The 27,702-nt window shown below is 53.0% G+C and overlaps 9 protein-coding genes across 9 annotated transcripts; 5 read left to right on the top strand and 4 right to left on the bottom strand.

Annotated features, from left to right (window-relative positions):
• Positions 1-1,997: 1,997 nt before the first annotated feature.
• On the bottom strand, positions 1,998-3,247 carry BKA58DRAFT_375672 (PRP38 family-domain-containing protein). The gene has a single exon (XM_046169440.1). The coding sequence runs from the start codon at positions 3,047-3,049 to the stop codon at positions 2,093-2,095; it is 957 nt and encodes a 318-aa protein (XP_046028487.1). The 5' UTR covers positions 3,050-3,247; the 3' UTR covers positions 1,998-2,092.
• BKA58DRAFT_375671 (uncharacterized protein) lies at positions 3,241-5,059 on the top strand. Its single transcript, XM_046169439.1, has 3 exons — positions 3,241-3,456; positions 3,511-3,987; positions 4,038-5,059. Exons 1-3 carry the CDS (start codon positions 3,399-3,401, stop codon positions 4,676-4,678), a joined length of 1,176 nt encoding a protein of 391 aa, XP_046028486.1. The 5' UTR covers positions 3,241-3,398; the 3' UTR covers positions 4,679-5,059.
• A 21-nt stretch (positions 5,060-5,080) lies between these two features.
• BKA58DRAFT_331202 (camp-dependent protein kinase A) lies at positions 5,081-7,395 on the top strand. Its single transcript, XM_046168168.1, has 3 exons — positions 5,081-6,145; positions 6,196-6,449; positions 6,497-7,395. The coding sequence occupies exons 1-3, from the start codon at positions 5,423-5,425 to the stop codon at positions 6,951-6,953; spliced, it is 1,434 nt and encodes a 477-aa protein (XP_046028485.1). The 5' UTR covers positions 5,081-5,422; the 3' UTR covers positions 6,954-7,395.
• A 352-nt stretch (positions 7,396-7,747) lies between these two features.
• Positions 7,748-8,234, bottom strand: BKA58DRAFT_375666 (uncharacterized protein). Its single transcript, XM_046169438.1, has one exon. The coding sequence runs from the start codon at positions 8,024-8,026 to the stop codon at positions 7,787-7,789; it is 240 nt and encodes a 79-aa protein (XP_046028484.1). The 5' UTR covers positions 8,027-8,234; the 3' UTR covers positions 7,748-7,786.
• BKA58DRAFT_408479 (hemolysin-III related-domain-containing protein) lies at positions 8,207-9,402 on the top strand (the record flags this gene model as incomplete). The annotated part of the gene is made up of 4 exons (XM_046172089.1): positions 8,207-8,390; positions 8,458-8,500; positions 8,553-8,783; positions 8,859-9,402. The coding sequence occupies 4 exons, from the start codon at positions 8,207-8,209 to the stop codon at positions 9,400-9,402; spliced, it is 1,002 nt and encodes a 333-aa protein (XP_046028483.1).
• Positions 9,403-10,735: 1,333 nt separating this feature from the next.
• On the top strand, positions 10,736-13,060 carry BKA58DRAFT_79377 (major facilitator superfamily domain-containing protein). The gene is made up of 5 exons (XM_046175922.1): positions 10,736-11,288; positions 11,345-11,363; positions 11,422-11,777; positions 11,826-12,637; positions 12,690-13,060. Exons 1-5 carry the CDS (start codon positions 11,137-11,139, stop codon positions 12,872-12,874), a joined length of 1,524 nt encoding a protein of 507 aa, XP_046028482.1. The 5' UTR covers positions 10,736-11,136; the 3' UTR covers positions 12,875-13,060.
• Positions 13,061-13,782: 722 nt separating this feature from the next.
• BKA58DRAFT_310021 (uncharacterized protein) lies at positions 13,783-16,447 on the top strand (the record flags this gene model as incomplete). Its single annotated transcript, XM_046167274.1, has 3 exons — positions 13,783-13,898; positions 13,956-14,255; positions 14,314-16,447. The coding sequence occupies 3 exons, from the start codon at positions 13,783-13,785 to the stop codon at positions 16,445-16,447; spliced, it is 2,550 nt and encodes an 849-aa protein (XP_046028481.1).
• Positions 16,448-18,346: 1,899 nt separating this feature from the next.
• Positions 18,347-19,520, bottom strand: BKA58DRAFT_79366 (uncharacterized protein). The gene is made up of 2 exons (XM_046175921.1): positions 19,168-19,520; positions 18,347-19,094 (listed from the first exon to the last, which is right to left on the bottom strand). Exons 1-2 carry the CDS (start codon positions 19,313-19,315, stop codon positions 18,622-18,624), a joined length of 621 nt encoding a protein of 206 aa, XP_046028480.1. The 5' UTR covers positions 19,316-19,520; the 3' UTR covers positions 18,347-18,621.
• A 993-nt stretch (positions 19,521-20,513) lies between these two features.
• On the bottom strand, positions 20,514-27,690 carry BKA58DRAFT_451389 (uncharacterized protein; the record flags this gene model as incomplete). The annotated part of the gene is made up of 5 exons (XM_046174390.1): positions 20,514-21,285; positions 21,341-22,347; positions 22,444-25,382; positions 25,954-27,437; positions 27,486-27,690. 5 exons carry the CDS (start codon positions 27,688-27,690, stop codon positions 20,609-20,611), a joined length of 6,312 nt encoding a protein of 2,103 aa, XP_046028479.1. The 3' UTR covers positions 20,514-20,608.
• Between the last annotated feature and the right edge of the window lie 12 nt (positions 27,691-27,702).

The raw sequence follows: 27,702 nt of genomic DNA, 5'->3' as shown, positions 1-27,702 counted from the left end.
TGCTGCACTGTTCCTTCTCCGAAATTAGCAAAGAGTGCCCAGCCAGGAAATCGCGCGGCCATCCATCTCAGGTTCTCCTCCATGATATGGATTGTCACTTCCTCCTTGGCCAATATCGCCAGCTCTTCTTCATTAAGGTTCGGAAGGGCCCGGTAATCAGCCGTTTTGACCATGTTCTTCCGTCGTACTTCGACAGTCTCATCGAATCCAATGAAGAGTTAGCAGAGGTACCGTAAGGTGGGCATGGATTGCATACGAGCTATGTTCTTCGCTGTGGGCACGCGCGCCCTAGCGTTCGCATCCTGGTTGCTGCGTTCGTCCGACATTGTTGTGGGACGCGAGTGTCAATGGCAGAACGGGAAAATTCTTCGGTTAGCGAGTGCTCTGAGTGAGAGAGTCAATATTGCTGTTCATGTTGTTGACGAACGCTCGAAATAAGTGCGTCTGAACTAGCGCACAATGCGAAGGGAAGAAGCCTTGGAGCCTGGCAAGACTGGAAGAATACCAAATATTTGATTCTTCAGTTGATGGCTTCGATGTTACATCTAAGATAGCTGTGTTCAACGAAGGGGATGTGAGCGTTGCCACGAGGCTTTCGGTTTAGTCCGGAAAGAACTTGCGCGCCAGATCCATATTGAAGAGTATATTGGGAAGGAGAATTGGGAACCAGCGATATTACTGATCGACGCATTTTATCATGGGGAGGGGACGAGGGAGTGAGAATCAAGTCGGATTATAAGCGAAAAGGGAGAATTTGTTCGGTTGCTGAAATGGTCGATATCCAGCGAGAGGTCCCCTCGAACCTGGAATGATGGCCTACTTTGGAAATACTGCGTAGGTCTACGTGTGGTAGCGCATGGCAGAGTCCAAAATCTCAGCCGCATCTAGAATCGCTCGGTATCTGCCAGAATGCAAGACAAATTCGTCGATATTCGATCACGAAGCGACCTCAGAACCAAGCCACAGCTTCCTCGTGGCCAAGCTTTTCCCTCCAGTCCTTCAATTTGTGATTGACCACCCAGGCCGGTAGTGGCGTTCTCCAATCATCCACATCATATGGCTTGACCCACAACCGACCATCAACATCTTCAGGTTTCCAAAGATGAGAGATGTAGTCTACTCCAGCCTTGCTGAACAAGTAGCAGCCATATGTTAGACACCGGTGACGACGTCGCGGACTCCGATGCTCACCTTCGGAAATCGGTTCCTGCTCGAGACGGTACCCTTCGACTCGCTGTACGAGCTGCAACGTGTCTAGATAGGGCGGTGGCACGAGCATGAACGGAGACATATCAAACCGTGCGTAGGTATTGTTGTGATGTTGTAGTAGGGTTTGGGAGCGGTATTGATACTCGATTCGGATGGTTGCTAGAAATGGAGATTTCTGTGCCAGCACAGAGACAAAACGCCGTGTAGTGTTCCACGTCCACTCATCCACGTCTTCATGGCTGTTGGGGACGAGGATCTTGACGTGCCTGATGTAATGGCTGAAAAGTGTGTCTAAAGGTAGCGTGCGACGCTTGCGAATGGGTGATTGATGTGGCCTATCTATATGGCAGGGTTGTAGACGGTCTCGATCGCAAAGTGTAACGGAAACTCCTTGTTTTTCAATGAGTTCAAGACATTCTTCTCGCAGACGAGGATGAGCATGAAGTAGCGCGAGAGTCGGCGCGTTGTGGACGCGGTACAGAAGACAGAACGTAGGGAAAAGACTGGTTTCAGACCAGTCGGGTTCTTCTTCACCTGGCAGGTGAGAATATATCAGGTTGCGCAATTCCCGGGGTAGAGTAAGAAGGGGGGAAAGTTGGGGTGCAGAGTCAGTCATGGTGATGATGGAGTATAGGTGGTGGCGGGTGCGCTCGGTGGTGTCGAAGTTGCTTTAACGTGCAGGCCTAGTATGATGCTATCGGGGAGCTTACCGAACCTTGCACGTACCTTGGAACTAGTCGCATCGTGTGCGACTTGCAACGCAGGATCGAGTGGTATTCATGCGGCGATGGAAACAGCAACTGAACGCCTCATTACATAGATGGGTATAAAGCTAAATCTGATGCGCGGGCCTATATGCTAGCATCTCGCAGTCCACACGTGTCTAATCGCGCCTGCGACTCCCACTCCTACTACGTGTCCTACTCCGTGACCGACTCCGCTCTCCTGGGCTACGACTCCTCCCGCGACCACGGCTATCGTAGCTCCGACTTCTGCTGCGGCTATGACTCCGACTGCGACTGTCGTAGCTCCGACTCCTGCTCCTGCTGTCATAGCTCCTGCTTCTGTAGCTCCGCACACTCCCATCACTCCTTCTGTCTAGCTCCTCATCCAGCTCATCGATTTCGTCACCTAATGGACTCTCCCTCGGCTCTAGCATATCCAAGTCTTCCAAGTTCGCCCGCGACGGCAACTTCCACAGACTCGTCGCGCACATGCGATCTTTTGTGAGGAGATCATCGATGAACTGGTCGACGTACGTGAGGGTAAATGCATCTTTGAGGCGTCGTTTTATCTTGCGGTAGTCGGTGAGGAGGGGTTCGAGGGTTTGGTAGATTTCGACAGGCTCCCAGGCGAGGCGAATGTAGAAGGCAGCGAGGCAGCGCAGGTATTTGAAGTCGCCGAGTTTGCCTGCGGCGTTTAGATCGAGCGCCTTCTTGGTTGTGTCCTCGTCTTCGGATGTGTGGCCGTTTTCCTCCTTCTTGGCCTCTCCGTCCTGTGCTTCATCTTCCTCATCGTCGCGAAAATTGAGGTATTCAAGAACAATCTCCTTGTCCGGAACCAGCTGCAACATCTTGAACGCTAGGCACAAGAATGGTGTAGGCTTGCCCGTAATGCCAGTCGTGCCACCGATGAACTTGAGGTCGGCCGCGCGGTCGCATAAAGTCGCAGCGTTCAGACCGAAACATTGCTCTTTCCAGTAGTATGACTCGGTGATACGCTCGCGTACACCCTTTTCGAAGAGCAGCGCTGGGTTCTGCCCTCTGATGAGGGCTCCGCGATAGCCTCGGTCATCTAGGAGCGCGCTGGCGTCTGCGCGGTCGAACTGCGGTTTTGACATGTGGGGATACCGAACGGTCGTTTCGTGGCTAGTTTGAGATCGGGATGGCCCTTGGATATCTTCGGAAATGCGCGTGTAGTATTGTGAGGCTTGGTGGTTCGGCGGTGCTGCGGAGGAAGCTCGCGTTGGTGGTTGCGATAATTTGAGCCGGGGTGTTGCTAGCAATCGATAGTTGCCTGCTCAACACCAGCGATCAACATGCAGCCCTACGAAATCTAGATCCACGGGGCACGTCACACCCGTCCACTGCATGCGCTCTCCCGCACGAACTACTCTTACCATTCTACATGCACACTTTGAACTATCATAGCATTCTTATACCCTTCGCGTCCAGCGTTTACTTGTAGCCATGGGGAGACTTCTCCTTACTTCGAGCCAGGTTTCTGTCATCCTGTCGGCAGCCATTGGTACGCATGGCCCACGACGGGCAAGCACTCGCACTCGCTGACAGCCGTCGATAGTTCTTCTCTTCACACTTGCCCTCTTCCTCTCCGGCTGGATGTTACAACAACGATACGTACATTCTCTACAAGCCGCCATAAAGCCCCGATTACCCAAGCCTTTGCCCCCGCCCAAGCCGATAGAACCTCCGACATTGGACGTAAAATGGGCAAGACCGATGGGCGGCCGTCCAGAGGTGGATGAGACATATGCGCAGTATATTGCGGGGCAGACGATGGACTGGAGCCGCCTGGGTTATGTGCAGGTGGTGAGAGAGCACGTGGAACTTTGCAGTGCCGTGATGCTGCTATCTGATCTACACAAGATGAAGAGCCCAGCCAAACGGATATTGATGTTTCCCAAACTGTGGCTGGTGGAATCTGAAGACGACAACTACGGCCCGCAAATGTCGACTACACGGCGACTGCTGAGAACAGCGGCGAGGCGGTATGGCGTCACTTTGATGCCCATGGAGCCTATTGTGGAAGGCGCAGACGGTGAGTGCTGAGCCCAGGAAGCTGCCCGCTGCAGTGACTAACAGAGCCAGACACACTGCCCTCTTCCTACTCACTAGCAAGCCTGTACTCCCTGGTAGACTACGAGCGATTACTCTACCTCCAAGGTCCGGGCGTGCTGCTCGACGCATCGGCTTTGGACTCACTGCTGGCTTTCTCCAAATCAGAGCCCATGGCAGCGTATCCCGCCACGCCAGAACGAACCGACATGTCGACATCACTCCTGATGATACATCCGTCACAACAGAGCTACAACCAGCTGAGGACACTGCGCACGACGAAGCCGACGTCGGACCTCAACATGTTCCGCAAGACATTCACGGTGCCGGACTCATTGATCTCGGAGTGGTCGCTGTCAATGGGCAACGTAGTCTACGAATCGCAGAACCTGCGCAATGTTGTTGACGACTTCAACGCGACGGCGTTCGAGCAGGCGACGACGTTCGTGAGGCTGTCGGATCCCGAAATACCAGGACCGGAGTACGACATTCCTTTTTCTGAACGCGCCAAGCTGCGGCCTCAGAACGCACAAGCGCAAGAGGCGTGGAGCAAGCTGTACGAGAGATTCCGGCAGCGGCGCATGGAAGTGTGCGGCCTTGACCTGGAGACGTACCAGCCGATCGTGGTGTCTGGTGGGGCCGATGAAACCCATGCGGTGGCTGATGAGCTTTGAAACGGCCAGGTTTTCTTTTGACGATGCAACGTGTGCCATTTGGACGCTTTCGAGTCATGTTTGTGCAATAGTCTTCTGGGGGTGTTTGTAGATGGGCCGGCGTTGGGAATAATCATGTATGTGTATGGGCGCGCATTGCTAGGAGTTGACGGGTTCGAGACGAAGCGATTCGCAGTATAGGCAGGCTGGGTATAGCAGCCGGGCTAGGACTCGGGAGCCATGATCCTCAGGGCTGGGACGACCACGGTGCATGGTACGCATGACGCAACAACAAGCGATGCTTCGCGTGCAGCCCGGACGGGCATGACACGATGTAATGAACGAATGAAGACAATTGAGTTTGGATGCATGCATGCCATTGACTGCGGGAGCAAACACGGTGCAGGCGCGTGAAACATGGTTCTTTGATGAGCCGCAGGCGTCATGTTGCCAATGCCGCCCGCTCGTGGTAGCTGCGACGCTTCTTCCCCGCGAGCGAGCGTCTACTGTCTAGCCCAACCTCCACCCATCACCTAGCCCAAAGCCTGCCTCGCCCGCCCACGCCGCAAACACTCCTACGCTGCTCTGCTGATGCCCGCGCATCTGCACACCCACTGCCCCTGAGCGCATCGCCTGCTGCCGTCTGCGCCGCGCCCCCGTCCCGAGCTCCCCGCGCATTCCTGGCCGCTGAGTGCTTGAGATCGCCCGAGCTGCGTCGAGGAACAGGCAGGGCCGCGCCGCCGCATTCCTCGCGCCGCCCCTCCAATGCCGACTCTGGGCTTCCTCAAGAAGAAGCGGACGAAGGACTCGAACGGCTCCAAGGACCTCGATTCGCCGACGTCGCCCGTTAAGGACGCCCACTCGCCCATCACGCCCACGACATCGCGCAAGTCGGGCTCCTTCCACCTGCACAAGACCAAGACCAACGAGTCGCTGACCAACACGGCGAGCAACACCAGCTCCACGGCCCCGGCCGCGCCTGCCGCCACCAGCAAGCCGTCCGACTCGATGAACCCCGCCTACGCCCAGCAGCAGCAACACCAGCCGCCGACGCCCTCGCACAATGTCCCTAGCATACAGAACCTGATACACCCGAACAACACGCCCTCGCACCCCGCCGCCCCGAAGCATGCCGGCGCTGTGCAGTTCCAGACGCAGCCCCTCAACCAGGCGCGTGTCACCAAGGGCAAGTACTCGCTGACCGACTTCACCATCCAGCGCACCCTCGGCACTGGCAGCTTCGGCCGCGTCCACCTCGTCCAGTCCAAGCACAACCAGCGCTTCTATGCCGTCAAGGTGCTCAAGAAGGCCCAGGTCGTCAAGATGAAGCAGGTCGAGCACACCAACGACGAGCGGCGCATGCTGCAGCAGGTCAAGCACCCCTTCCTCATCACCCTGTGGGGCACCTTCCAGGATTCCAAGAACCTCTACATGGTCATGGACTTTGTCGAAGGAGGCGAGCTGTTTAGTCTGCTGCGAAAGTCTCAGGTATGTCACATCCGTGCCCTGCATGTTTCGGTTGATATTAATCTTTCCAGCGCTTCCCCAACCCCGTCGCCAAGTTCTATGCTGCAGAGGTTACGCTCGCACTCGACTACCTGCACTCGCATAACATCATCTACCGCGACCTGAAGCCTGAGAACCTGCTGCTAGATCGCCATGGTCATCTCAAGATCACCGATTTTGGCTTCGCGAAAGAGGTCCCCGACATCACATGGACGCTGTGCGGTACACCTGACTACCTGGCGCCAGAGGTTGTCGCGTCAAAAGGCTACAACAAGTCCGTCGACTGGTAAGTAGCAACATCTCTTACGACTCGAGTCACACTAACAACGCCAGGTGGTCACTTGGCATTCTCATCTTCGAAATGCTCTGCGGCTTCACTCCCTTCTGGGACGGTGGCTCCCCCATGAAGATTTACGAAAATATCCTCAAGTCGAGAGTCAAGTACCCACCATACATCCACCCCGATGCCCACGACCTGCTGCAGAAGCTCATCACACCCGACCTCACCAAGCGACTGGGCAACTTGCACGGCGGCAGCAAGGACGTTATGAACCATCCCTGGTTCGCCGAAGTAACGTGGGACCGACTACAAAAGAAGGACATTGATGCACCCTACGTGCCACCTGTGCGAGCTGGCGTTGGCGATGCCAGCCAATTCGATAAGTATCCGGAGGAGACAGAGGCATACGGTCAGGCAGGAGATGACCCGTGCGTGCAGAGTCCTCCTTATACTGTAGACCACATTCTGACGTGTCCGAATAGCCACGGGCACCTATTTCCCGACTTTTAAACCCATAATCGAAAAGAGATACGATATGCCTCTCCTTCAGAATCCAACTAGGCACGGCGATCCTGGTCTAGTACCCGTCGAAAGTCCGCGCCATTCGTCCTACCGTACTTCTCTGACCTTGACCCTCTCTATGCTTTATCTTCGCGCGACCCTGATGCGCGTGGAATCCCTCATTGTCTATTACTACTCCTACCTGGTGATTGCTGGGTGCCATTGGATATGGTTCTGTGTACATTGATGGGCATGTATGACGGTGCATAATTGTTCAACAGTAACCGCCCGATCGAGCGCGGTGATTAAATTAGTAATACGGAAACCTTGGCTGGCTCTCTATCCTGAACTTTCTGTCTCGCTATGAGAGATGATGCCTGTATTAAAACGAAGAAACGACGAGCAATGCAAAACTTGAGCCGAGAATCATCCTCGTTCGCTAGCTATCGATTCCTAGGTGCCATCCACGCCTCGCTCCACGCAGTGCCCAACATTGAAGTGCCCATCTGAAATAACTTGAGACAGTTGTTTACCCACTGCTTCAGGCAACATCGAATATCCATGGAACAGTCCGAAAGTCGAGGTGAAAATGTTCAGCTCGCCGACCATGGTACTGGCCACGTTGCTCAAAGACTATGGCTCTAAGACTATGGCTCTATTCACTCAAAAATCGCTACAATCAACACTTGAGCGCAGATTAAAGAGACAGTAGAAGACAAAATAGCGGGTGAGAAAGAATAGTGCTAAAGCGCGCTGAGCAGATGTTTATGTGGATACTATGAGTCTATCATGACTGAAAATAAGCAAGGATCTGTTGCCAGCCAAGGATGCTTAGATGAGTCCTATAAGACAAGATAAGTCTTCAGAAGTACAAGAAACATGCTCAGCAGAACGACAATTGGACCTTCGCAATACAGAAACACACGGGCGAGCAAGGGCTGGTCAGATCTTACAGTCCCCAAGGATACGATATACGACAGAAAGAAGCATTTCCCATTCATTAGATACATCTTGGCCGCATCATAAGAAAATGAGAGGCGAAAGAGGTCCGCGGACTCATTGACTGCGTCACGGCCGTGCATAGCTTGGAAGCGTGGCGGCTTGGTGATTGAACTTGTGGGTGACTATTGCGTAGGGCGTGTTTTTATCGGCACAAAAGAATTAGCCATCGACTTTCAAATCACTTAACCGTTCCTGAAACCTTGAAAACATCGAGAGGTTATTCGTTGGAGTCGGCATCAGCCTCAGTTGAGCTTAGCAGTATGACATCACAGACATGCCAAGACGCTAGAGAGAAAGCGGGGACCTTGAAGGGAAGCAACCATGGCGACGGGTATGGAACAACAACGATATTGCGACATGTTCAATTCGACGCGCACAATAAGGAGACTCATAGTACGGATGAGACCCAGAACTACGATGCGTTAATAGGGTGGGATGATCTCTGTGAGTTCAACTCAACGCTACTCCCAGTGGATACTACGAATGTGGTGAACTAACGGCATCAACGCAGTGCCCTGGCAGCGAGACAACGAGTTCATACTCACATCTCATCGGTACGTTTTTCGTGTCGTAGACGGCACACGGCTTGGGGCTAATGGTCACTAGAAGAGCAACGTTCTCTTACCTTCATTCACTCAAGAGCGTCTTCCAGGTCCACAATGAGACAGTTAACATATGGTCACATATCCTGGGTACCGTTACCTTCTTTTTGGTCGCGGTCATATTCTACCTGTCTGCTCGTCGCGGTCGCCTAGATAGATACAGCAGGAGCGGCGACGATGAAGCGGTCCACGTCTACTTTGTCTCTGTCATAGTGTGTTTCTTTTTGTCTTTCTTGTAAGTACCTCTTGATATTCATCTCCGACCCTTATGACTTGAGGTTCAAGAACACATGGTACTGACACTTCACAGACACCACATCTTCCTCGATCACAGCGAGAGTGTTCGTACCTGGACAGGCCGATTCGATTACCTTGGTATTGTGATACCACTGTATGGTACGACGATTGCCAGTACGCACTTCACTTTCAATTACGAACCTGTACTACAGGAAGCCTACAGTATCTTTGCTACTGTCGTGGGCCTTGCTTGCGCAGTCGCTACTCTGCACCCCTCCTTTTCTGGTCCTCAGTCTCGTCATCTCCGCACGGCGCTTTATCTCCTTTTGGGAGCGTCTTCTTTCCTTCCAATAGCGCATGGTATCCATCTCTATGGCGTGGAAGATATGAACAGTAGGATGAGCTTGGGCTACTATCTTGGACTAGGCGTTTGTCATGGTACCGGAGCTATGTTGTACGCTGCGAGAGTGCCCGAGAGATGGTACCCTAGGCGGTGCGACGTAGTTGGGAGTAGCCATCAGCTTATGCATGTGCTGGTGGTGGGCGGCGCGGCACTCTACGGATTGGGCGTGCAGATGGCGAGGAAGTATTGGGAAACGAGGGAATGTGGTGCGTAGGAGTGCCTAACAACACAGACCCCCTTCGGTACCTGGTTCTAATCAGCAGCTACCCCTTCGAAACCCTTCGTATGACCCCAATCTTTTGACCAAGACGTTCGAAAAGTATCCAGTCAAAGTCGTGTGACGACAGAGTAACGGAGCGGCTGAGCGTCACTGTCTTAGGACGAGCGTAGGATCTCCGCGGATGAGGCTTAAAAGCTGCAGCTGAGCCCACTGTGGAGCCTACCCACACTTACACTACCAATTTTTCGATATTCCCGGAGTTGCTTCGTCTTCTTGCGCAGCATCTTAGCACTCAATGTGCCTTCTCCGGCCCTTCTTCTCCGATATCGCTGCAGTGACTGTAGCAGCCACGACACGTCAGGATCTAGGCCTTGAATCTCCGCTTGTGAGAGCCTCTGGGAGTCCGAGATGAGTCGTCACATCCAGCCAGCGTTGACCTCCAAGTATCGACGAGCCTTGGCGTTGTGGGAGTCAAATACCGAGTTTCCAAGGAGCGGATGACGTTGCACTGAACCCCAGGCACATGAAGATGATATACCCTCTCAGATCATCGATTTGCTCCAAGAGTCCCTGTGCATACTCCGTGTTCCCGGGGCGGAAGCTGCAGTCATGCGAGATAAGGCACTGAATCTTCGCTTGATTGGTTCAAGCATGTTTCACAGGCCATCAACATACATCCTGATAGGAGCTGATCGACAAAGATTTAACGATCTCAAACCCAAGCTGGGATTGTAAGAGTTGTGCAACGGCGCGAATCCACCCACATGCCTGGTATAGTTGCCGTTGCACCAAGCTCTGTGCTTATCGGGCCACGTCTCCACACGCACGCGGCAGACACACAACTCCCATCACACCAAGTTTGTGCCATCACCAGAAATCAAAAGCAAAGCTACTTTTCAGAAACAAGAGGAAGTCTAGATCTCTAGGTTTCGTTGTCGTTTGCTGCGTCACTCCCAGTCGTTCTCGTCAACGCCATTTTTTTGACACATGCAGTATGTTTGTGCTAGGAACAGGAAGCTGTTGAGGATGAAGAGTTATTGGCGACACAGATATTTTGTCAAATACTGACCGCGGAAAAGCAGCAACTCATATTATCTCCAGACGTTCTGATAAGGATCCTTGCTGGCATCAGCTACAGTGAGTCTAGTCTCTCGCCTGGCCAGCGCCAAGAGATAAGAGAACGCCCCTGCCGTCCCCCACCATCCCGCGTCAAACCTCATCCCCAGCGAACCACGACTCGTCGCATCGACATTCAGCCTTTCATGCTACATGTTAGCCAGTCGAGAAAGATTCTCAATTCGCTACAGCAGCATGTGGATCTCAAGTTGACACCCTAGCGCTCATCGCACACATCGCCTGCACCCGAGAGTGCGGGAAAGCATACTTTCTCCGAAGTATTGGGCTTGCAGCTGCTGGGTATTGCCAACGAAGATAACGAATCCGCCAATATTACTGAATACAGACACGGAGAAGTCTGATCTCACTTGGCCTGGGGAACGATTTGCGCCACAACCTTAGCCGTGCGTCACTGTGCTTCACCGCGGAAGTATCAGTTTTGGGAGTTGTGCATCAACTTATATAACCTCCAGCTTCCGTTTGGAGTCGCAACTTCAGCAAGCGACTGCCGCCAACTTCCACATTGCGTCTGTGAAGCATCGCCAGCTTTACACTCTTTCCTCAGAATTATCAGCATCGTACTAAGGCTCGACTTCTCGGGTGGTACTCATCATGCCGTTCGCTATCAACATGCTCTGGTCGGCACCAGAGATCAACCCCTACAACAAGAAGGCCACATCTATTCCCGTCCTGAACCCAATCAACAAATACGGGCGGGTGTTCTTCTTCTCGTACTTGGGCTTCTTCATTGCTTTCTGGTCATGGTATGCCGTTCCCCACATGTGGGTCATCTTCGTTGATGAGTGCTAATAATTTCCAGGTACGCGTTTCCACCTCTGGTATGGTCACCCGCAACCCACGAGACTGTCCAAATTGTACAGACTAACATCCCCACAGCTGAGTAAGAGTATCAAGGAGGACATGCATTTGTCGCAGGATCAGATTGCCAACTCCAACATCGTCGCGCTATGTGCAACACTTCTAGTCCGCTTCATTGCGGGACCCATGTGCGACCACTTTGGCCCGCGTATCACATTTGCTAGTCTGCTATTCGCCGGCGCTATCCCGACCGCCCTGGCTGGTACTGCACACAACGCCACAGGCTTATACTTCATCCGCTTCTTTGTTGGTATTCTCGGCGGTACCTTTGTACCATGCCAGGTCTGGACAACTGGATTCTACGACAGAAACGTCGTCGGAACTGCCAATGCTTTAGTCGGAGGCTGGGGTAACTCTGGTGGCGGTATCACATAGTAAGCGAACCCTACTCTATGCAGCAGCTTCCACTGACTCTTCCTCAGCTTCGTCATGCCCGCTATTTACGACTCTTTGAAAAGAGACCAGGGTCTCTCCTCGCATGTCGCATGGAGAGTTTCCTTCATCGTTCCATTCATCATGATCACTGCATGCGCTACCGGCCTCCTGCTGTTGACCGAGGATACGCCTACAGGAAAGTGGTCTGAGCGCGGTGCAACCGTGGTATCCAGCAGCGATCAGGCCAACCAAGCCTCCGTAGTCCCCACGACTGGTGCCCTCGACGACAAGCCTGTGACCACTGGATCGATTTCTTCCAACGACGAAAAGAAGCGAGAGCAACCGGCCGCTGACGTAGAGGCTGGACGTGGTGATGTTCAAGTCTTGGACGAATTCCAGCACGAAGTCGTAGTCAAGCCTACTTTGAAAGAGGGACTGAAGGTTATGTTCTCTCTCCAGACACTGATGCTCTGCGCGGGCTACTTCTGCTCCTTCGGTGGTGAACTCGCCATCAACTCTATCCTTGGTGCTTATTACCTCAAGAACTTCAAGTACCTCGGTCAAACACAATCTGGACGCTGGGCAGCTATGTTCGGCCTCTTGAACGTTGTTACCCGACCGCTCGGTGGTTTTATTGCCGATCTTATCTACAAGGTTACCGGTCGCAACCTGTGGGCAAAGAAGTTCTGGATCCACTTCGTCGGCGTCATGTCTGGTATATTGTGCATCGTCATTGGCAAGGTGGACCCCCACAACCTCAGCGAAATGATCGGCCTAATTGCGGTCATGGCGATATTCCTTGAGGCGGGTAATGGTGCGAACTTCGCGCTCGTACCTCACATTCACCCTCACGCTAATGGTAAGTCCGATCGCTTTGCTCGTTGAGAGAAGACCTACTAACATTTCCAAAGGCATCCTCTCCGGTATCGTTGGCGCGACTGGTAACTTTGGTGGTATCATCTTCGCCATCATCTTCCGCTACCACAAGACGGACTATGCGCAGGTTTTCTGGATCATTGGCATCATGATCATTGCACTCAACTGCATGTTTATGTGGGTAAGGCCTCTTCCCAAGGGCCAGATTGGCGGTCGTTAGGATTGGATCATGGCTTTTTGTTTGCTGTTTTAGCGTCGCTTCGTACATATGATACCTTTCTTAATCGCAACTTGCATCCCTTGTGCATTGGATGGTTGACTTTGATTTGATCAGTTATTAAGACGCAGCATGACGGTATGATTGCAGTGATAAGTATTGGCTCCGCCTGTTTGATCGCAAACATGGGGAGTATTCTTGCTGGCGATGTCAGCTTGGCTTACGTGACTATAACGAAATGGCGTGCAGTGCTCCTGCAACTGACACAAAAGCCTTTTCTGTTGTACTCGTGATGATGACCTTTTCGCTGCGATTTCTGATACTACCAGAATACGCCTAGGTACATACACCTCAAGAATGAATCTTACTGCAGCCTACGATGGTATGAAAGACGGTAATCTGCATAAAATGAAAACTTTGTAGACTTCTCCGCACTCAATCAGATATGCAATCTGCTTCTTACGCGTTATTGTATTCGACAGGGTAAGAAGGAGCTTGGGGATATGAGCGATTTCGATGCAAGGGCGCCAAGCCGAGGCTTGAGGCTGTGCCACGTACACTAAACTCAATTTGCGTTGGACTCAGTGCACGCCACCTAATCGATACGAAGCCTTGGAATTGCACTTTCGCGTTCCGTAAGCTGAACTAAGGCCTACTTTTGCACACCGCGTTCCTTCGTGCATGTTGTTATAACCACGACATGTCTCCAGGATCGCACAATGACTTCTCTGGTACCGGTTCTAATACCGCATCTAGTGTCGATACTAGAGTCTCATAGGCTCTTTCCTCTATCCTGGCTAGCTACCGGCGCACGGTCTTGAGGCCGCACCTTCGCACTCCTGCTGTGCTTGACCAGTGTCTATTGCCCACCGAAGGTGCAATACCAGGCCTGTGGGCCGCAGTATATAAGGATGACGAAAGACTGGGAGTTGGTGCAGGATGAGATCAAGGAGCTTTCTTTCGTCCAGAAGAAGCCTCTAGAAGAGGTCAAGGAGCTCATGGAGCGCAAACACAAATTCCGGGCTTCGTGAGTATTTGCAAAGATGGTGATCTATCGTCTCTCCATAGCTGATGAGTGATACAGGACACGAGCATATCGAATGAGGTTGAAAGAGTGGGGTATCATGAGGCACAAACCGCGAAGAGCCACGAGATCGCGTCACAAAGCGAGGCTACCTAGCGAGCAGAGCTCCCATGGCAACGCTGGGAACGACAACGAGTCAAGCGAATTCGCAGAACCCATTTCGATTGACTCAACTTCCAGAGAGCATTGTACAAAGACTGGTGGCTGGCAGGTTGTAGCTAGTCTACCCACTCTTATCGCCGATGAAGCCGGGACGGTCGCAGAGCCAACTTTCCTGGGTTTATTGAATCAGCCACAAGAGTATGCAATTCTGTAATCATCCCATAATTGCGCTCAGTGTGTATTGACCATATCCTAGTCTCCGGCCATCCTTCGAAGAGACATCGTCGCAAGATTCTAGGCAAGCTTCCGACATAGTACTAGACATGGTCGGTGCAGTCCTGGACAGCGATTTGCAAAAGTTGGAAAAGCTTATTGTCGACAATGTCGATCACATCAACCATCCCATTGGTCTGCCTTTCGATGAAGCAGATGCACGATTCGTTGGCCACTCCGCTTTGAGCGAGATGGTTATCTTGCAGCATCCAAATCAGACCGTATTCGATATTGCGTGCGGTATGCCTTGCGGACCGATCATCTGGGTCTTACTTGCCTACGGCGCAAGAGGTTCCAAACATCCACTTGGAACAGACTTGGCCTTGCATAATGCCATCAAAAATGGGCGAACTTACACCGTTCAAGCACTACTCCAACCAGGCCGTTCAGAGGTCAATGGACTTCCGGGTTCAAGCTGGACTCCTTTACGTCAAGCAGTCTTCTGGAATGTTCCTGACATCGTCCGCATCCTTCTCAATCGAGGGGCCAACATCGAAGATGCTGGCCCGTCGCCTGAGAGGCCCGGCGTTCACACCGCATTGCAACTATGCCTATCACATCGGATGAATATTTACACGGACCCGGCGGCACGCAAGAACTGCCACAAGATTCTGGAAATGCTTCTTAGTGCTGGGGCAAATGTTCACCGCAAGCCTCCAGAACTTCTTGCCCAGTCAAACTTTGGCATGTTCGTCATTCCATTGCAGAATCGCCCTTATTGGGCGCCTGAGCTTTCTTCAGACGAGCTTGAATGCCTCCAGCTGTTTGTATGCAAGGGCGCTAGGTTCCCTCCGTTCTTTGGAGGTTATCCTTGCAAGTCTCTATATCGGGACAAGTTTGAGCACCAAGCGCTGTGGCATTCGACTCCAACTTTTGCGCGATGGTTCATTGACACCTTTGTACCAACGCCTACCAACGATGGTACCTCGCTCCTATTCGAAGTTCTCGGCTGCTGTCCGGACGCAAAACGACATCCCACCGAAACGCTACGCGACATTGAAGTGCTTCTTGGGAAGGGTGTCGATCCGAATAGCGCAGCTCATGATGCCCTTAGTCCTTTGCGGAAGTGCATCGCGGATTGCCCAGCTGTTGATATCGTTCCACGTCTCCGAATGCTTCTCGATGGTGGCGCCGACCCAGAACGCGAAGACGCGGACGGTGTTCAGCCATACGTCCGAGCGGCGGAATCTTTCGAAGAGCCGCTTCGTACCGAGGTCATGTCAGTTTTGGTTGCTAAGATCTCAGGTAGACATGTGAAGCGCGTCAATGATGCCTCCCACACATGGGCTACAGGCATTTTCCCCATCTCGGAGACGCAGACTTATGATCAAGTCATGGGGTGCACGCGTCAAACGGGCGAGTTCATGCTCAATATGCGTAACATGGTACCAGAACACGTTCAAAGCGTTTTTCAAAGAGCCTATTTCACTGTTATCAGCGAGCACTTCCTGAACACGATGACCAGAGTCGCAAAGACGAAGATGCTAAGCTCAAAAGAGAAAGATGAAATCGTCTGGATTGTTTCTATGCGAGATGGCGTCGATCTACCCAAGTACAGCTTCGACCAGAAACTTGTCATCGCGTTGCTAGACCCACAACCACTACCAAGTATGATGCTTGCACGAGATGATGATAATTCTCCAGGAGACACGATGCAATGCGATACGGTCGATGTTGCTGCGGCTTCTCCAGCGTCTAGTGCCACAATCACGGGGACGGCGATGGCGACCGGGGCTGCGACGGACCTTCAGCCCCATGCTCCCTTCCAATTCAATTCCAACCGCGAGGCAACTTCGAACAATGCACCGTCACCACCTAGGTCTCCACAATGGCTCGATGAATTTTTCGTAGCATCTACAACCCAAATTCGATGGCGCGATCCCTGCGCACCACCCAAGCCAGGCGACGCCCAGAAGGCTTTGGCGGCTGTACTAATACAAAAATGCGCGACTTGCAATGACAACAGGCTGCTCACGAAGAGGGAACTGGAGAGACACGATACCGAACATGAGCACACTGTAGATTGTGATATTATCGGTTGTAAGAGGCGCTTCTGTGCTGAGAAACGAACCAAGGAACATATTGGAGGATGTCAGGATCATCTATTCAGTCATTGAGGGCCAAATTGCCGAGTCCATCCCTATCAGCCTCACTATATTTGCCAACATCGGTACAAGAATCCTGGTTCCCGTCTGCACTGGACTCATATGCCTCTGACTGCTTTCCTTCTTCCAGAATACGTTCGTGCGTTATTTGTCTCACCTCCATATCAGCCGCTCGATGCCGCCAATGTTCGAAGTAACCTCGCATCTCTAGAGGTTCTAGCTGCCTGAGCACATGATAGGAGCGATAACCGGTCTCTATCATGTTCAACCGACAGAAGTAACGCATATAATTTGGACCGTTGTGTTTTAACGTTGCTGTTATTCCGACATCTTGGAGTATTTGGATATGCGCAGCGGTCTGATCTGATCGCGCACGATTGGGATACTTTTCGCGGTCATCTCCCATACGCTCCTGCCTCACTTGCTGAGTGTACACGATGAGGCTGCGCAACCTCGGCAATATTCCAGTGGCTTTCTGTGCGACGAGATGAGTCAGGAGACGGTCAAAGTCCCAGCACGTGCCTCCGAGAGTAAGATGGGTTAATGTCTCCGGCAGTACGCCAAGTTCGTAGTCAGGCTCGGATCCCCATGCCATCCACTTAGGCGTCATCAATTCATTGACGCATGTGGTCACGTGTGTGAGTTGGGTGTACTCGCTCAAATCGAAAGTCCGATGCCCGTTGGCAGAGTCCCATAGCCTATCGAAAGGGATCTCCAGATTGTTTAAACGCGTTTTGAGTCGCTTTCTGATAATCTCTCTCAGATAGAGCCGACAGCGGTGGGCATCCGAATGAGCTAGACCTGCAGTGAAAGTCGAGGTGTTGAAGAACACTGGATCGAGGAAGGGGATATCATTATGCGATAATCCTCCTAGCAACAAGTGCTGTATGTTGGGGATCTGTAGCAGGAAAAGAGCCATGTCTGCCTGGACGTTCTTTCGACGCAAGTCGTACTTTAGCATCCGCTGGAGGCGCCTTGTGATGCCGGACGACCTCATGATAGGCATATAGATACCCAGTTTCTTCACTTGAGACCTGCGATCGGAAGTGCGCTCGTCGTGAGTGTCGGCATCCCGGAAAAGGTCAATGCTCCTGACTAGTTGCGCGAGCCTGGGTCGGGCGGCATACAAAGAGACGAGTTTGTGTACTTTAGCTATGTCGACGTAGACATTTTGATGGAGAACATCTACTATGATATCATCTACAGCGCGTAAGAAAGCCGACAAACTGAATGTCATTCCAGCATCCACTTACAAAAGCGCTTACACACTATTGCCAGCGAGACGAGTTCCGCGCGTCGGTCCCGAGGTAGACGAGGCAGATGGTCCGTAATATCGAGCAACAACTCCTTAGGTAGTGCAAGGAGATATGCCGTCATTACGAAATAAGAGGTGCACTATTGCGCGAGGTTGGTTACCTGTACAGCGAGGTAAGGGTTGCTGGAAGGTTTGCTCCAGCGATCCATGATGTGAGCCATGTGGTGGGACTGCACGACCGTTTACGAATGAAGAAGCGACACTTGCCGCTCATATGAGTCCTTGTGAGTGGTGAGGCGCTGAAGTGACTGTGACTTCCCGAACTGTGAATGGGAAGGCTCGGCTCGCTTGATGACAACCACGACTGACACACAATGGTCATACCTCGACGAAGGAGCGCGCGCCACTCTGAAGGTTGTGTAAGATGTCTACCTGGATCTTTGCATGCATCTAGAACAAACAGAGACAAGTCACGTACATCTCAACAGCTTCCGTGCTGCCGACTACGCTTCTTCAAGACGTCTACGCACCCGGACCGTAACATTAATTGTTAGTCTATGACAAGCCTCACATGACGAGACTATTCTTGGAATGATCACTGATACTCTACAACCTCGGCGCAATCGTCACTACAAGCTTGTCACGCTCGGTGCGGCGAACAAGCGGATCGGCGGTATCGCGATCAATCAACTACACTTCAGTGTGTCTGAAGATGCAGGAAACTAAACTACTTATAAGAACCGGTTAACAGTTTGGACGAAAAAGTATACGCTAAACGGAACGTTCGACGACACTCCAGGTTCACACTGTCACTTGAATTTGCCGAAACACGGCTGGGTTGACACCAAGGTAGACAGGAATATCAACATCATAACGAATTCAATCATATCTTTACAAATACACCGCCGATCGCTACAACCAATCTGATCCCTTACAACCCACTAAGCCCCAGCGCCAACGCACCGAGCACACTGTTCAACAACGCAATAACACCCACGAGCACAACATTAATCACCAACTGAACCGCGAGAATCAAAAGACTCAACGCACTTGTCAACGGGTTGATGAATACCAAAAGTCCAGCGAGACCCAAAATCGCCACCGCGGCGGTAATTGTAGCAAAGATCTCAACAATGATGAGCGCAAGAAGGGCACCAGCAACGATCAACTGACGCTTCTCCTTGGGCTGGGAGACGTCGATGAGATCGGTAGAGGTAGAACGCTTCTGGTTGTCTTCGGCTGGGACCATGGGTTGCGTAGCGTTTGCAGGAGCAAGATCGCGGATCTGCGTTGTCGAAGCCGTGATGGCGGCGGTGATCTTGTTGAGTTGCTCGCCTACTTTGGGGATTGCGGCGGTCTTCTCGAGGAGAGACGAGGATGCGGAGAGAGGCGCAAGGGTAGCATCTAGGATGGATTTGTTAGTATAATGCAGTTGATGGACCTTTTGGCTGGCGGGTCAAAAGAGGAGGTGGCGTACTGATGGCTCCGGTGTAGACTTGCACCGTGGCGAAGAGGTCGGTGAGTAGGGATTCTACGCTGCTCGTTTCCTGGCGCTTTTGCTGGACAACGGGGCTCGCGAGCGATAGGCCGCTTAGGGCGAAGACGGCGAGGTGGGAGAAACGCATTTTGGTGTGTTGGTGGTGATGACTACTATGAAGATAGTGGGAGAGGTAAAGTATACACAGGAACGAAACTGAGCGAGTGAATCGTAGTAGAGACTGGTCAATTACAACGAGAACATGAACCCTCTTATACGCCCTGTGGTTTTACCTGTAGTACCGTCCCAAGTACAAACTTGTTTACAGCATGACAAGAAATCTCAACGACTAGTTTCGCATGAGGGAATGCTCGTCATCGTCATTTCCTACATTGGTACATGTTCCGGGTATGCGGTTCGGAGTGTTATCTCGATGCGGCCAGGAGTGATCGTCATAGGCGGACCTGGATCTATTGATAATATGCATCCTTGCTGTATATCGCTTCTACCCGCTTTTGTTCCTGCAACAGGAAACCTCGATCTGTTCAGGAACGCCATGGGCTTTCTGTGTTGGTAAGTATGCGAGGATTCCTGTGTTGCGACTGGAAATTGGGCTTCTAGAGGATATGATGCGATTGCCTTTCGTACAGCGCGTCGTTGCCTGCCGTGGAGGGCAGGTACGTGCCTCCGATTTTGCGTTTCACATCGTCTATCAACCGCCCCATTCAAGAAGAGAACCGTTGTGTACCATCACGCTTGTAGCCGGTATGCCGCACGCCATTATCTGCTATAGCGCTGTATACACCGTTTATACCTACTCCGCGGACCCTGTACCATGCCCGCCGCGTTCGCTAGGCTGTAAAGGAAAAGGAGAAACAGCGTCATGGTAGGAATAGAACGTCAATGTCAAGGCTGGCAAACCTACAAGCCTCAAACACCGGTGGTAGAAACCCCTGGAATCAATCGCTCATTGGCTGCGCGCAACTCCATTAGTGCTTCCTGATATCCGGCATCCCTGTCTTCGCTCTTGCTCTACGCGAGGTGATGGATGGGTCTGTGCGGTTCATGCGATGATGGCGTGGCTGGTGTTGTTCGGACTGAGTAGTGCGCGGTGTGAGAGGCTCAATCTCAAGAGACTGTATAGTATGGTGAATGATGCAAGATCTTCATTGATACGCCTACGAATGCTATGTTTGCAAAACGCCCTGAGGATAATAACCCTCACCCACCTTTGATATCCCGTCCAGTTCATCAGCGTTCGTCATGTACAACCCTTCCATACTATCCTCCTTTTGTTCATCAGTCATGTTCATCTAATCTAACGAGAGCCTTTTCATCTCCCAAGCCTATGATCGCGACCTATACACTCAAACAAAAGATACAATGATTTGCCATTCGGGGGAACACGTATCCTCCTGCGTATTGTAGGTGTTTCGTCTGCTCAGTCTTCGCCAACGAGCCTAATCTCGGCAACTTCATCATCTTGCTGCGCGACGGGTGTGCCGACACCACCCCAACCATTCTTGACAGGGCCATCGTCAGCAAAGTCTTCCATCCTATCGCTCATCTCTCCATCACCTACGGAACCTATCGCTCCGGTATCAGACGCAGCGCCGTCATCATCCGAGTCATTATGGCGACCCATGTTCGCGCTGCCAAGGCCGCTGAAGCTCCAAGCTGGTTGATCAGCATCCATTTCCCAAGGAGTGGACGTGTAAGGACCGTCGTCAGCGTAGCCCTCATCGTCGCCATAGGATGGTAGCTCATCATCGTCACTCAGGCTCCCGGCTGCGACTCCGTTCTTTGGACGGTTCGCGGCTGCTGAGCGCTGATAACCACCCCCGCGCAGGGCTACGGCTCCCGCTGCGACTGCGCCAGCGCTCGACGACCCATTGCGGGACGAATCGTCGAGGCGCAAGCCGTTTCCCGCCGGTGACCGAGAGCGAAGTTGTTGGTCGTCTGCATCTTCATCAGAGTTTGGGTTGCTGTTGTCGCCGGCTACGATTTGCTGAAGGGAGGGAGGGCCTAAAGGGATGGGGGAACGGCGGCGGTAGAACAAAAGGTAGGCGTTTCTCGATACGGCCCTGCGACCAGATTCACACCGGGACACTATGGAGTCTAGTGAAGTTAGCATCAATGTGACTGTGTGTGAAGGATACGCGGTAAAGCCTACCATTGTAGTCATACCACTGCTTGTCGAAGAAGTTCTGAGCAGTGGCCGTGTAATGTCCGCCTCCAAGCCCACCGTAGTGATTGTCGACTGCGAAGAGATCGTAGGTGAGATCCTTGCCTTCAGGGAAACCGACTTTGCCAGACAGATCTAGTCCCTCTACAGGAAAGTCAACTAGATCTTCGATCTTGTCTCTGAGGTTTCTCGCCCCGCTAAAGCGCTTCAGATGGATAATCAAAATGTCAGGAACTGTCCAGATTTCGAGTGTCTTTGTCGCCCTGCGCCTCTCCTTGCAACGGCTGCAATACCACGCGTTGTCTTCGGAAAGTACCTCGCTCTTGGAAGATTCGACAAAACATTCATCAAGGTTGATGCCGTTTTTACGACGAGCTGCGCGCCGCTCTTTCTTCTCGCGAAGCTCTGTGTCATCGAGAACCTCTATGGACTTCATGATGTCCGCGCCTCTGTCATCGTCCGTCGTAGAGGCCCCAAATAGAGCATCATAGGCCTCGGCGTTCCAATCAAGGACAAGGGCCTCGCCCATTCGGAGCAGTCTCTCATCCGACTCGTCGTCAGGATCGTCAGGGTAATTCGGTAGGTCCGACACCTTGCCTGCTTTCTTACTCTTGAAGTTCTTGTTGTTTTTGTGCTTTCGCTCCATTTTGCGCTCATGCTTCCGCGCTTTCTTGCTCTTCTTCTTGTTCTGACGGCCAGAACGGGCAAACTCCGGTGCTGCCGGCTCGACTGATTGCATTTCCTCGTCGCTGCTGACGTTGGCGGCATCAATCGCTGCGTCGGCATCAACAATCGTGGACTGTGATACATCCTCGTCTTCGTCGCTAGATGTAGTTTCGCTTCCGGCAGCGGACGATTGTACAGATTCTTCTCGAGCTGGTGGTATCCTGACTCGTTTGGTGATAGGCTCAAGTGGCTTTGAATAATCGACGGTACTCCAGCCTGTAGTAACAATCTCTGAGCTCTTTCGTGTGTGCTTCATCTCGAAAAGTGCCCTATTCTACATTAGTATCTTGCTGCACGAATCCAAGGTCGGTCCCGAAGCCGCGAACTTGCGTTACAGGCTTGGCCTGGAACTAGCTTGTACATACCTGAACTCCGGATGAATGTAGCTGCCCGGCCGAAGTACTTCCGGAACCTCGTTAGCCTCATCGACTTGAGCTAAACGCGTATCCTTCGCATCCGTCATCGTCACCTCCACAATGTCCTCGCCCTCAACAGAGCCGTCGTTCACTTGTGGATCGTTTGGCGACGCATCTTCTTCTGTTGTCAGTACAACATCAGACCCAGGGCGCGATTGTTCTGGCCCGCTGAGCTCACTAAGAATCTTGCGGCTAGTCATTCCAGCGACTCTAGCCAGAACCTTCCTCAGGATTGCGTCGTAATCTTTGGCTTCCTCACGAGTAAGAACAATAAAGCTGGGCCAGAGCGCCATAGACTGTCCTGTGGCTCTATACGAGGATGTGCTTGGGATGCGGTGGAACAATGGAAACATGACGCGATCGTGGAGTGGTGAAACAGTCTCCGGAATCTCCTCGTCGGAAGATTGCGAAAGCGTCATCCGGTACTTGGCGCCCTTCTTCTTAGGTGCAGGCCAATTACTTGGAGCCATTTCTAACTCATAGAAATATATTTCGTCCCGTGCGCCAATATTCGACTCCGCTATCGACGATGCATCGTCCAAGTGTCGATAGTATTTGTGACTATACACCTCGGATGCCATAATGCGGTTGGCTGGAACGCCGCCGCAGCGCTTGCCGACAAATTCCTTCAAGGCTTTAATTGGGGCATTTTTGTCAAAGTCAAGCTCGATTCGACAGGGCTTCCCGTACAAGGGCACGTATATGACGGTATGAGACCAAGACTGCTCTACCGGCAGCTGCAATGTAAGCTGGCTGTATGGATCGAACGTGATGCTGACTTTCTCACAATCCGGACAAACCATGGTGTTCTTGTAGAATCCGCTAAACAGGTCCATGGCTACAGAGTCGTTTCGAGCCCGGTGGTTCTCCCGATAGATCTCGCCGAGTCGCTTGACTGCCTCGGGGTCCCGGAAGGTATTGTCATCGGAATCAGGGTTCTCTCGGTACGGCTTCTTGTGTATACGGTTCAGATCTTCGTGGAGCGCATCGACTAGCCAGCTGACGAATTCTTGAGAGTCCTGTTGGCCATAACCAGAAAACATGGGATTCGCCCTACCAAGCTTGAGTTTGAAGTCTTTGGGCGAGACAGATGAGCTGTTGTCGAAGCCATAGATGGAGCTCAAAAGACCAGCGTACGACTTGGCAATTACACCTTTGAAGCCTATGGGGTTGTCGATGTTGACCTCGTCTTTCCATTTATTATTCAGAAAGTACATGCTCAATTCTTCGACACTCCGTAGACATTGGAGAGCGGAATTCATGTAACAGGTGTTGCCAAGGTTCGTAAGTCCCACGTGGCCACGAACTTTGCCATTTTGTTTTCTTCCGCGCGTCATGGGGCCTCCCGTTGGAGTGCTCCTACCACTGTTGGGGTTGCTCTGCAGGCCCTTGCCAGCCAGGGCACCGGCCTTGTTCTTGGAAGCTGTTTTGGTGGTGTCGGCAATGTATTCACCCTTGTCGTCGTGCTCCTCAAGTACAATGATCTGGTCCTGGGTCAGACCAGCGTCAGCCAGCGTCAGAGACGCGTTGAACGTCTCGTTGGCCGTCTCGTCTTTGCCTGTGACCAGCTCGCGCTCTGATCCAAAGGCAAGAGCATTGAAACTGTCGACCGCCATAACGAGTGTAGGGCGTTGGGCGGGTGCGGGCGCTACAGGAGATCCGTTCTGGGGAGACGCGTCGGGTGTTAATATGCCGGATGGCTGCGATGCCGATGGCTGGTCTGTAGGCGCGGGCGTGAGAATGCGCCAAATGCGAACTTTGTTGTTGGGGTCGACGCCTGCAGCTTTCTTTGCAGCTTCGACAAAGGCTACAAAGCTTTCGTAGCGGCTCGCGACGAACCTTGCGGCTGGTTTCGTGCTGTCAGCGGCGTTGTGAGTTTTCTGCACTTTTCGAATGGTAAAGATGGGAGGGTGCAGCTCGTAAGAAATATCTTCGCTGACTTGGCCCGGTACCGTATTGTGGGCGTAGCGGCGTATGACGGGACTCGACTTCTGAAGCCCGTACCAGCTGAGGACCAGATCCCACGCTTTGCGGGGCACAATCTCGAAATCTTGGCCCAGCGTTGTCTCCTTGCTGAGCGCGACGAAGTCATCGCCATGCTGGTCGACCAAGTTCTCGTGCGCTAGTTCCGGGTCGACGAGGTGCGAGTTGTCGACAGGGCCCACTGGACCCAAGGTCGCGTCCCTGCTGAAGTCGTTGGGTCTGCCTTTGTTCTCTGACGTCCTTGCCCATACGCGCTCTAGCCACTGTTCGGAAATAATGTAACCCTCTTGCCCGTCTACAAGAGCCTCGGTCGACATCATGCCCATGACGCGAGTCACCTGCTCGTCGATGTCTGGGAGACCCTGTTGCTCAGGGGCGTCATCGTCGCCGTCGCCGTTGAGGCTGCTGCCAGTGGGCGCGTCAGCCATCTCTACGGAAGTCGCGCGTGCACTGCGCTGTGGTGTGCTTGTAGGCAGGGGCTTGCTGGCGCGGGCGCCCGACGGCGCGTCGCTGGTGCGCGTGCCGTGTGCGTCGGCCTTGTCGTCCATGTCGGAGTGGAGGCGCTTAGCGGGTGAGGATGCCCGTGGAGGGGGCCTTTGGGGATGTGCTTCGGTGGTGCGTGTGCGGTCCAGGTCGGTGACGGAGCCCTCGCGGCTGTCGAGGGTGAGGTTGGCGTAGGCTTCGCTGGGGGAGCTGGCCCCGGTGTAGTTGTCTCGCGCGGAGAGAGTACCTGGGTCGGGCGTGTCGACCAAGACTTCGTCGTGCAGGTGCGGTGGCAGATAGCGTGGCGGCGATGCTGAGGGTTGCGGGGAGGAGCGAGGGGACCCTACACCGACGCTGCCCACATTCGGTGAATGCGTTCCGTCGCCGTTGGACGAGTCTCGTGCGGGGACCACGATCTTCCGCTTCTTGCTATTAGTGGCGGCCGTTTTGAAGCTGATTGCCTACCGTGAAGCCCGCGAAGAGCTTCAGGGCAGACGGTGCAGAGGGCGGACGAGGGAGGGTGAAAGGGCAAGCAAAAGGCGGACAAGGACTATGCAGCGGGCCGCAGTACCTGGGCAATGGCGCCTCTTCTTCACAAACACAGTAGCACGGCGGTGAACAAACGAGGGGTAACAGCGCAACGTCCGCAAAAATCAGAGCAGCGCCGTAACATGGGCCGTCGTCACTATCGCTGTCCGACCGCTCAGCCTTGCGGACACTACCTAGGTAAGCGAGCTTGGCGACGCGGTGAAAGCTTCCCCCTGTCGCGTGTCCGAAGCTGCCAGAATACCATCTGTTTATATTTAATACATGTCACGATCGCCCAGACAACACCATGGGACACCACAGTACATTTATGTGTAGCATTCATGACGCCATATCAACAGTCTGTATTCTGTCCGGTGTTTGGTGTTACGTATGATACAAAGACAGCATCGCGTTTCATTTTGACCCGCCGCTGTTCAGCCATGCGAAAGCAGAGGCACCGCCCACTGGGTTCGCCGATCGAGGCTTCGACAGGCCAGGCATGTTCTCCCTTGCTTTGTCCCCAGACACACTCCTCTTCACTGGAAGAGTCGCCAGAGGGTTGTTCGCTTCGCCCTCGCCTCTGCGCTTTCCATCATCAAAGAAGCGTGACTGCCCTGTCACAGGTGATGAGTTTGACGTCGACAGAGTACGCGTGGATTTAGACGGTTTCAATACTTTGATGCCTGTATCACGTCGCTGGTAGCTAGGATTCGAGCTGGTGGTTTTACCCACGTTGGCCCAATCCAGAGAGCCCGTGTTTGTCTTCTCCGCTTGGTCACGGCGCCAGTTGCTCCAGATGGCTTGCGGTGCTCCTGGTTGTGGAGCTCCGCTTACAGAGCCCGGCTCCTGAGTATCCTTGTCAGAGCGACTCGACGTTGAGAGTCCTAGTTGCGGACGCTGTTCCAGACTCCTCCGGCCACTTGACCCGCCATCCTCAGAGTTACTCACTGGGTCTGTGCCATTCGATTTCTCCATGGACGAATACGTCTCGCGGGTCGGTGAAGTGCTAGACATCTCAGTTGTGTGATGCGCATGCGCTGAAGCAAGAGCCGAAGTAGTGCGGTTCGGATTTGTCGTGGAGGCACCGCTAGCGTGCAAGCACTTGAACGCGCGATCATCTTCAGGACGCACGAGTGGTACCTGAAGCTTGTTACGGTCATCATCATACAGAGTGAGTTGGTTGCAAGAAAGAAGGAGGTCGGCATTATGTGCTCGAAGCATGTCGCTACCAAGGAAAATCTGAATGGCTTTTGGATTCACCTCAGCGTCATGCTCCTCGATGACGGTGAAATTCACGCCTACCGAAGGCAGCTGCGGCGCTGGGCTGTCGGATCGTGAAGATGCTGAAACAGGCACAGCCTCTGGAAGGTAGACGGACAGCTTAATCTTGCGAACACTGTCCTCGTCCAGAATGACCCGATCCTGAAAGCCCAGGTGCTCAATTGTGTACCAGTCCAGATAGGAGGTGTACGAACCTGAGCAGACTGCTGCATACAGCAAGGTGTCGTGTTTGAAGTTGGTGTTGAGCCAGCAACGTATTATGGCAGGAACGGAGCCGAGAATGAACAAGCCAGGAGCCAGCCCTGGTACGTCTTGAGGCGTTGTCGGACCAAAGCTAGTGAGACTGTTGGCACGACCCGAAGCCATAGAATGCACCGACTGGCCGGCAGAACTTTGCCTTCCGTCTGACTTGTGGGAGTAGCTACGCTCGCTCATGACATGCCCGCCCATGCTGCTACCAGTGCGGGGTATCAAATCCAACGACGATCTCGATGCATGCGCCCAGTGACCGTGATTGGCAGTCTCATCGAAGCGGACGCTATTCGCGCGAGATGTGGCCCCTACACGGCGGGGTTCCTCGTCGGCGTCAAGTTGGAGATTGCCGATGAGATTGCTGGACTGGTCGTCGAAGTTCGTGAAGTGTTCGGCGGTTGGCTGCTGCAAGGGAACTAACAGTTTTCAGCTAGATATGCATAGATTCAGGGGAAGCGTCTTACCCTGTTGGGGTGTTCCCCCCAGCACCGAAGGAAAGGGCGATGAAGTCCCCCAGACGTTCTTCAGACGCGAGTCGTCTTCCTGCTTGCGCTCCAGGCGGGCGACGCGATCGGCGAGTTCGGCTTGGTGCTCCTGCACACGTAGCATTTCGCTTTGAAAACGCCAGAAATCGTCGCGCGGCTGGAAGGCTACGCTCTGAGGATCCATGCCCGTGAATCT

The sequence above is a fragment of the Alternaria rosae genome, assembly GCF_020736505.1.
Source record: "Alternaria rosae strain MPI-PUGE-AT-0040 chromosome Unknown BKA58scaffold_2, whole genome shotgun sequence".
Taxonomy (NCBI): Eukaryota; Fungi; Ascomycota; class Dothideomycetes; order Pleosporales; family Pleosporaceae; genus Alternaria; species Alternaria rosae.
This window is presented reverse-complemented; position numbering and strand designations above follow the sequence as displayed.